The following is a 10,068-nucleotide window of genomic DNA, read 5'->3' on the forward strand; positions in this document are numbered from 1 at the left end:
AATAACATGTAGAACACCAGCCTGATAAACCAGAAGAAGAAGCTGGAGGGTGATATAGCTCAGCTTCAGTCTGAGGTGGAGGAGGCAGTGCAGGAGTGCAGAAATGCTGAAGAGAAGGCCAAGAAGGCCATCACTGATGCTGCCATGATGGCGGAGGAGCTGAAGAAAGAGCAGGACACCAGCGCTCACCTGGAGCGTATGAAGAAGAACATGGAGCAAACCATCAAAGACCTGCAGCACCGTCTGGATGAAGCTGAGCAGATCGCCATGAAGGGAGGCAAGAAGCAGGTGCAGAAGCTCGAGGCCAGGGTAAGTGTAATCACTTCTTAATCTGTGAAATACAGACTTTGGAGTAGTATTGTAACCAGTGTGACATGTGACTTTCACATGATACAGCCATTATCATTGTGCTTTTATTAGCTTCTAAGTGACATACTACACTAAAAGGACATGTCTACATGTCTTTTTCTTTCAACCTTTATTTAAACAGTAAGTCACATTGAGCCTCAAAGACTCATTTACAAGTGAGACCTGTTTGGAAAGACAATAAGTGGTGAAAGTGACAACATGGGTTTTGGAGGCAAAAAAAACAAACAAAAAAAAATCCTAACATGCTCTTAATCTCTGGCTGAAGATTAAAAGCATGGAAGTGAACAAAAAAAACCTCCTCGCACACAAGCACATGGTGACATAGACATTCCACGGGGGGACGACAAGTGTGGTGAAAATGTCCAAGGACGCTCCCAGAGGCACTGTAGGAGTTCTGATAAGGGTAGAATAATCTGCCAGTTCCCTCTGGTGAGATCCGTAAACATCCCCAGGGGGTGTCGAGGATGGCAAAGGACAGCGCCAGTGAGAATCAAAAAGTCCTGAAATGATGACACAATGTTTATTCAGCTGGTTCCCCCCTGGTTGGTCTGTGGACTTTCTTGGTGGGAGAGAAGGAGGGCAGAGCATCAGATTACAGAGTCTCCAGGCCCTCAAGGCCAGCCGAGGGAGCCAAATTCAGATAAACGTTTGTTTTGGAGTCAAGCAGAACTTTACTGAATTTTATCTTGCCTCGAGTCTTTGCTGGTCTTATGTAGATTCCAAAACATCTAAATTACATGGACACACCGCTGGTCCATGCCTGAGAATATTCCCCGAGGTTTGATCCATCCTGAAAGCGAATCCTAGGGGCCGCATATGGCCTGCAATTCTCACAAATCACATCCAGTTTGCGATCCAGTCCGCTAAGCCATAGAGTCTGGGTGCTCGAGACACGGAGCAAACCTTCACATGGGCGGCAGCCTGACCAGGCCAGATTAGCTGCAGTCATCTTCTTTGTATGTTGATAAACCAGGAACCAGACAATTCCAAAAAGCAGGAAACCTGTTATCATACATCCAATTATGGTATATACTTTGTATGTTCATTCATTCATTCAGCCTTTATTTAGACAGGTAAATCCCATTGAGCTTCGAGGACTCATTTACAAGAGAGAACTGATAAATATATGTGATTGTATATGTGTATATATGATATATATGTGATTTTGACTTATAACATGTTGATAACGGTTTGTAAGCTCAACATCCAGGCAGATAACAACAAAAAAAGGTTAAATCGTGTCATCTGGACCAGTTTCTTTAAATGAGAAACATTTCATCTCCTATCTGGAAGACTTCGTCCTCAGTCTGCGGCGAGCCAACCAAACATTTGATTGTTGTACATGATGATTGATTGTTTGGACGAGTGTGCCCTGTTTGCACGTGTTAAAAGCATACTTCTTACAACAAGAGGTTGGCTTGAAACGCAGCAGTGAAGGCTACCTGCGGGACAGAACTTGTGGACAGGTCGCAGACTGAGGAAGTCTTCTGGATGGGAGATGAAACGTTTCTCACTTAAAGAAACTGGTCCAGATGACACGATCTAACTTTTTTTGTTTATAACATGTTGACTTTTAATAACCACTTTCTTCACCAGGCAGTCATTTACTTTGTCTTTCTACTGTTTCTCATCTTGTGTGAACAATAACATTTATTTTTAGCTTCAGAAATGTAGAAATTGACTGTTCATTGCAACTTTTTCTCAAGCTCCACAAATCAAGCAGATTAAAGACAAATGATGTTTGATGTTTTTAGGTGAGGGAGCTTGAGAATGAGGTGGAGGCGGAGCAGAAGAAGAGCAGCGAAGCCGTGAAGGGAATCCGCAAATACGAGAGACGCATTAAGGAGCTCACCTATCAGGTAAACTTTAACTAGTGAATCATTTGTTTTTGATAGGAGTCCTCGTTTCCAAAGATTGATCATTGTGCACATGGTAAAAAAAAGATAATAATAAAATAGACTGTATGTCTTCACTACACAAAGAAGAATATTCTAATTACAATTTTTATATTTTTCTTATAAAATTTACAGACAGAGGAAGACCGAAAGAATGTTGCTCGTCTGCAAGACCTGGTTGACAAACTGCAGCTGAAGGTCAAAGCATACAAGAGAGCTGCTGAGGAAGCTGTGAGTGGGATCCTTCTTACTTCACATGTGGTTGGAGTTAGAGCCTAAACGCTGTTCTTACTTTATCCATAAAACCCCATCTTCAAAACAACCTTTACTGGGACCTTGTACTTCTGAAGCTGCTCTGACATCACCTAACTTCAGTTTATTATTTTCTTTTGCTTCACTTTCACAGCTACACCAAGAACACTTATCACAGCTTCTCTTTTGAGAATCAGGTGGACTCGAAACATTTGTGCGAGATGTTTTGATCTAATGTTTGATTTATTTCTAAATCTTGTAGGAGGAGCAGGCCAATACTCATCTGGGCAAGTTTCGCAAACTGCAGCACGAGCTGGACGAGGCTGAGGAGAGAGCAGACATCGCCGAGTCTCAGGTCAACAAGCTGCGCGTCAAGAGCCGCGATGTGGGGTCAAAGGTCAGACTTCTCTGATTTTCACCACAACACCTGATATATTGAGCGCTGCGCTCTTCACGTTGCATAAACATTATTTAATCACCTTTATAATCATTTTAGGATAATATATTTCAAGTTGTTTGTAATAAAAACAACATACGAACTGGATATTCATTGGTAATAAAAGTAAATCAATAAGGCCAGTCTTTGTACAAATCAATTTGATTTTTTATTTGGATTTCACGAGTTGTATTAGTTTGCTTTATTTTGTTATTGTTAATATTCAAAGTGAAGTCAGTGTTTAAAAGTTAAGTATAAAATGTTTAGTTCTGGTGTAGGAATTGGAGCTTTATTGATTGTGAATTTATTAGTAAGTTGGTGTTAAAAACCCAACAAAACATTAAATTTAGACATTAGAAAAAATGTTTCATTTGTTTGTGGAAACCTATTCTATAAATATAAATTTCATGCAGTGGTGTGTTGCTATACTTACCTAAAATCTTATTAAGATTTCCTAAAAAAGACTAAATGATCATTGAATCCTGCAAATAATTAAGCTTTGTTTCAAACTAAAGTATTGTCATCTATGTTTTCTTTCTGATACATTTTATTTCTAAAGTCAAGCTGCCACAATAAAGGAAACCTGTAAGAAACAATAATCTAATTTAATATAAAATTAATAATTTCTTGATCATTTTGTTTAAAACCAGTTGAGTCTTGTTGGGTTCTTTATCACTAATTCATGCCTTTTTTTTGTCTTTCTTCCTCACAGAGAGGGCTAGACGAGGAGTGAAACCTTCTGACGGCCACCTCACACCTTTGGGATGCTTTAATGTGCTGCAGTCTCCTTCAGTGAGAAAAGTAACTCTGTAGAATAAAACAAAATGCATTAAAATTATAAAAAGTGTTCTCAGTCATTTTGGTCATAGCAGCTACTTCACAATATATAAACCCGTGCATTTCATTCAAACAACAGTTAAACATATATATCTAAAAACGCAAACAAAAATATAAATAAAAGTCGTTTTTCCATCACTGCCCAGTAAAGCCTGCATGAATCAACCAAGAGGAAAACCTGCAGCTTAACAATTATTCATATTGTGTCAATATGGAACAACTGATGGGCTAAAGAGAGGCTCAACGGCATCTATAACCCAGAAAAAATAAACTATATTTTTAAAGCTCTATAGTCTTTAAAATTTCCATCTAAAAATTGTAATTTTTATGACTCATGGCAAAAATATGTGAAAAATTTCCAATAAAGTATAATATTTGTGGTTAAAGCATTTCTGTTTCCTTCGTCTGTCTTTGGCTTAAATATTTTACTCTGTCTGATCTGTGAAAAATAAACATTGATCATTTGTAATTTGTTTGTTCAAATTAAATATGTACATAATGTTAACTTTACTGGAAACATAAATAACTTGCTGTCAGCGGTAGTTTCCACAGTTATGGGAAAAACCAAGTGGGTGATCTTGAGATGACAACCACAAATTTAATTAAACGTAAAAGAGATTACTTATAACATATCTTTAAATTATAGATATTCAGATGTTTAAAATATGTGGAAAAACAAGGTATAATAATTGTTTACATTGCTTGGGTTGTCATCATGTCGTTGATTATTTGGTTTATTAAAAATATTTCTATACCTCCACCAGTGATAAAGTTGAAAGAAACTGTTATTCTGAATTTCAGCTGTTAAAGATAAACCATTGCAACAAAAAATGCTTATTTTATTTGTATCTTGCTTCATACTCTAAACTATAGAGCAACAATAATAACAACAACAATAATAATAATAAAATAATGATAATGATAATAATAATAATGAGACTTTTATATACACTTTGCTCTGTAAAATAAAGACAGTTTCTGGAGGAAAAAAAAGTTTATTTTGCTAAAAATACAACGTTACATTCATTCCCATGGCATAATATTTACTCCATATTTACAGCAAGTTTTGTTACAATGTGCAGAATAATTGTTAAATGCTCTGACCTTAATGAACAAAATTTTAGCATAACTGATGCAGTTAATTCTTTGTTCAAAATACTGTTTTGTAGCTTGCTGCAGTTAACATGAAGGGTTTCTAGAAATAAAATAATAAAGAATTCATAAACAGCATAATATTTGAGCACAGCTCATCTAATTTTGCCTGTATTTACCATTATGTAATGTGGGATATGTGCTATAAATGACCTTATGTATACTCAGGTTGTAAAAATATTTGTAAAGCTACGTGACACTTGTAGATTATGTTAAATCTTAATTCCACGTTGGACAGCTTAACACCTCAAAATCCAAAAATCACTGCTGCTTACACCAAGATGCATCTATATAGTACAGATATTTCTTCTTTTTTTTGCGAGAAATACTTGTATTTGTTAAAAATAATCAATATTCTATAAAAAGTTAAACTTAAAACCTCTACCTATGCACAAAATAAACCAGTCGTTGAACATTTAGCTAAAGCTTACCGTGCGTTATGCATCTGCTGCCGCACAAAGGAGACGGAGAGGAGCAGACGACAGGCAGTGAAGCAGACGCTGTATGAGTTTATTCCAAGTGATGACCTTGGTCTCACATGGCTTTATCCTTTAAAGATTTTCAGTATCTGCCAGGAGATTACAGGACAACAGATGAACAGCACAGTGTTATTATTTTTTATCTATGAATACAAACATAATTATCTAATCGTTGTTTGATTGCTTTCTGAGTCAGTGATAAACTGTTAATGCTGTCACCAGTTCAGCTTGCTTAATAAACAGGGCTGTTGTGTTTAGCAGAAATTTGGACCAGCTTTGTTCTTTAAACCAGTGTTTTTCAAAGTGGGGGCTGCCAGGGGGGGGGGGGGGGGGGGCAGAAAGCTGGATAGAAGAAGATAAAAAAAAGGCAAAAATAAAAAATAGTAATAATAATAATAAAATTACCCACTAGGGCAATCTGTATCTGTCAGTTCCAGATAAACACACTTGAGAGAGAAGTTAGATTTCTTTTGTTTTGTTCTTCTGGTCAACAGTTTGTTGAAAGTTGTTGTTGTTTTCATTAGGAATGGAATACAGAGTTTAAAACATGTTAGTTAATAAAATCTTTATGCTCAGCAGCTGTAATGATTAATTGCATATAATGAATACAAGTTAAAATGTTGATGTTTCTTTGCATATTTTGTAGCATTGTTTCTGCTACAAAATATGCTTCAGGCCGAGGCCCCCCTCTTGGCCAGAAGCTAATGCTATTTGGGGGCCATGGCGTAGAAAAGTTTGGGAACCCCTGCAAACCAAAGAACAATCGGTCTCACCTCAAGTCACACAGTCAGTCTGGGATGAACTCCAGTAGTGTGTGTGTTGGGGGTGGGTGGGTGGGGGGGAGCAGTAAGTTCTCCACAGAGATTTAAACAGCTGAGAATGACCGTAAGTCCAATAATGTGAAAGTAGATTCTGATCAACCTTTACAGGGTCCACGGTGGTGTTAGGATGAAGATTGTTATATGGCTTGCAAGCTCTACGCTCTTAATAAAGGGACAGTCGGTGTTAGGTGACTCATTTCCTTACACAAGCACGCACACATGCACAACACAGAGGGACAGACAGAAACTTTGTCACCTGTCTTGACTTTTGGCGACAAGCAAAAATAAAGAGCGTGTGTCTGATAATCAGCAAATACAAATACGTCATCTACGCATCCATCTTTAATCTCATTTACCTCCCTTACAGAAAAAATAAAGATTTTAAGCAGTAAGAATGAAATTTCACTCTAGGTTCTAAGTACAGAACAAAAGTACTTCATGCACATTATACGCCCGCCGACAAACTGTTACACAACAATCTATAGCAATGGCTCAAACAAACAAAGACCTTGAATAACCTTGGACTTTGTAGCTGAGGTTAAGAAAAGATTACGTGACATGCCGTATAGTGGTGGAACAAATACGGCTGAAGATTTGTTCAGTTATCTTGAGTGGATCAGAAGTTATTGTCCAGACAAGCAAAGACTTTGTTTTAACTTTGACCTTGATTTGAGATGTTGACCTTGGAGCTGGGGTGATGTAAAGTGTACATGGCACTCCGTCGAGTGATGATTACTCATTTTAAATGACTAAATGTAATTATGAAACAAAACCCCTTGGGCTCTTCAGTTCCACTACAGTAAAGAAGCTCATTATTATTATTTATTTTACCGTTTCCATTTACTTTATCTGTCAATACCTAATTTGATTAAAACTATAACCATATTTATTATCTTTAAGCATGAATAAGACATGTTTCAGTCACCTTTCAAACCACATGAAACTATATAATGGCCAGGAATACAGACAAGGTTGAACGGAGACATTTTGGGTGCAGCACACCTGCTTCCTCCTGTCCATCATGACATCACAAACTGCAGTTCAGCTTCATCACTGCCCTCAAAGGCTGCCCTTCACAATCGGGAGGAAGAATCCAGACAAGAATTTCACAGGGTTATCTTTGTCCTCAAGGCCAAAGGAGAGGGAACAATGCCACGGCCCTATGAGACAAAGGGTGCAGACCTTCCTGGGCAGCGCAGCAGAGCAGTGGTGAGTGACAATCCAGAGTCTGACTTTACTTTTCACTCAGCGACAGTCACTCTACACTGCTTCAGCAATTCAATTCAGTTTATTTATATAGCACCGAGACGCAACAGCAGTAATCTCAGGGCACTGAACAGAAACATTCACATACATTATAAAAGCCAATTAATAAAAGTTTTTTTTTAATCAAAGGAAGCAGCGGATTGCGTTGAATCTTCACTTCATCACAGTCTCTCATCTTGAGCAAGCACAAAGGAGACAGTGGAAAGAAAAAACTCCCTTTTAACAGGAAGAAACCTCCATCAGAACCAGGCTCAGGACGAGGGGCCATCTGCTTCAACCAGCTGGGGTTTGAGGGGACAGGAAGGAGAGACAAATACAGAATGGCAGGTCCAGATGAACTTTCTAGCAATGACTTCTGTGCAGGACTGACCTTATCTGAACGCCATCATTTCATCAGGGAACATAAAAAGTCCAGAGTTCTTCTCCAACCACAACTTTAAAAGACCAAATTGGATTTAGTTTCGTTCATTAATCTGACGCTTGACATCCTTCTGTTTGAAATATAAAACACTGGCACCAAATCAACTCATACCAAAAAGTGAAAATGAAGGAAGGTGGTGGATTCTCCTGTTTCTAACAAACTTTTATTTCAGAAACATTTAGTTCTTATGTCAAATCTGACTTTAAAGAGATTCTTTGGTGGTTAGTATGAAGCAATATACCATATTGTGGTTATTTTTGCAAACGTATTAGCAGTAAATAACTAAAAAAAAAACAGGTAAAAAAAAAAGTTTTGCAACAACCCATTTTTTTTTAAACCCTTTTTTAAATTTACCTTGATCTGGATGACTGAGAATCTTCATCAGCTTATTAGCAGTAGTAACCAAACATTCATCTCATGTGAACAAACGCAGCCACATAGAATCACGACTCCACCAAATCAGCTTCAAGTTTTAACCAAAGAGAAGGACGACGGAGGTAAACATTTGCACATGGCAATGTAAAGGACATTTATATATGACATACTGAACAAAAGGAGCAACACACAAAAAATAAATCACACTGATAAATCACACAGTTGCTCTTAAAACATTTTAAAAACCGACCTGTTATGATTAATGTAAATAAATTAGGGGTCCCTTGAAATCCAGCCTGTCCCTGAACTACACCTCATGCCCTCCCCTTTCTTTGGACCATGCACCGTCCTCGCCTTGTTTGTCACAAGGTCACAGCAACAAATAGCAGCAGCACATTCTGCCCAATTAGGACAACACTTTTTTAATGTGCATTCTTTCTCCAGATACTCATCCCATGTTTGGTGGATCGACCAGCTTTATTAATGGAGGTGAGGCTGCTGGCAGGTACGGCGCTCAGCGTTTTACTTGATTAAAGGTTGACAGTCTAAGGTAAGCAAAATGTTTTCATCATTTTTATGGAATACACACTTGATCCCACTTATAATATGTAAAGTTGATGTCCTGATGTGTTACATTTAAGAAGCCCTAATGATATATCAGATGCTTAAAATAGTATCTTTGAGTGTGAATGAAGATCTATGGATTGAAGTAAGGCTTTGTTTCTTTTATTTGGTTTGAACAGCAAAACTCTGACTGACTCTGGTCTTCTTTTGGAGTCCAACCCACCCTAGGTAAAAGCAAGCAAGTTCAATCAGGAGCTTTTATTTTTAACTTTAATTTTAATTTTAATTTTAGGAGCAGCTCCTCTCATTTACGATGAAGGTTTGATGATGTTGGAATTGAATGCTAAAATATGTCAAAGGGCAATTATATTTATTTGTTATATTTTATATTTATGGATTTGTACATTTATAGTTACTTATTCAAGTATTCTTTATTGTCAATTCCCACCATATGCTCAGGACATACAGGCAAACAGATATAGTCTCTCTCTCAAGTTCTACGAGTGGAAATAGATTTAGAAAATGATAGAAAATAAAGTTAAAAGATTTTATTTATTTAATTTATTGAATATTTTATTTCATAATATTTGTTAAATTAGGTTATAATAATCAAACTGCTCAGAAAACAATATGCAATGATTAATTTTTTAAGATATGAGCTTCAAATTGGTTAAACGTTTCAAACCCCATTCTAATAAATTTACTAATATTTTAATCTGCCTTTTAAATTACTGTATACGTACCTGCTGCAACAACTGATGCTTTCAGACATTCACCATTAAACACTTAATGGTGAGCTGTTTAACATTATATTACTCATATTTAAAGACTGAATGTTTTCACTTTTGTATCAGGTTGAATCATGGGTGATGCTGCAATGAAAGAGTTCGGAGCTGCTGCTCCTTTTTTAAGGAAATCAGACAAGGAGCGCCTGGAGGCCCAGACTCGTCCATTTGACATGAAGAAGGAGTGCTTTGTGCCCGACCCTGAAGTTGAGTACGTGAAAGCATCAGTAACCAGTCGTGATGGTGACAAAGTCACTGCTGAGACTGAATTTGGAAAGGCAAGTAAATTAATTTACGAGAAAAAGTTTATTCAGGTATCTACGACATTTACGGCTAAGTTTGGCTCTAAATCACAATGTTTCCCTTTATAGACCGTCACTGTGAAGGAGTGTGATGTACACCCTCAGAACCCACCC

General features: G+C 37.3%; 2 protein-coding genes across 2 annotated transcripts in view; one reads left to right on the top strand and one right to left on the bottom strand.

Annotated features, from left to right (window-relative positions):
- The window catches only part of LOC119414997 (myosin-7), a 40,650-nt gene that overhangs the window by 25,361 nt on the left and 5,221 nt on the right, over positions 1–10,068 (bottom strand). The gene's annotated exons all lie outside the window — the stretch shown is intronic.
- On the top strand, positions 13–4,066 carry LOC119414998 (myosin-7; the record flags this gene model as incomplete). Its single annotated transcript, XM_037682122.1, is given in 5 exon segments — positions 13–309; positions 2,124–2,228; positions 2,400–2,495; positions 2,779–2,913; positions 3,665–4,066. Coding segments are annotated over 5 exon segments (654 nt in total), but the record flags the coding sequence as incomplete, so codon positions are not given.

Source organism: Nematolebias whitei, chromosome 9, assembly GCF_014905685.2.
Source record: "Nematolebias whitei isolate Nwh7 chromosome 9, NemWhi1, whole genome shotgun sequence".
Classification (NCBI taxonomy): domain Eukaryota; kingdom Metazoa; phylum Chordata; class Actinopteri; order Cyprinodontiformes; family Rivulidae; genus Nematolebias; species Nematolebias whitei.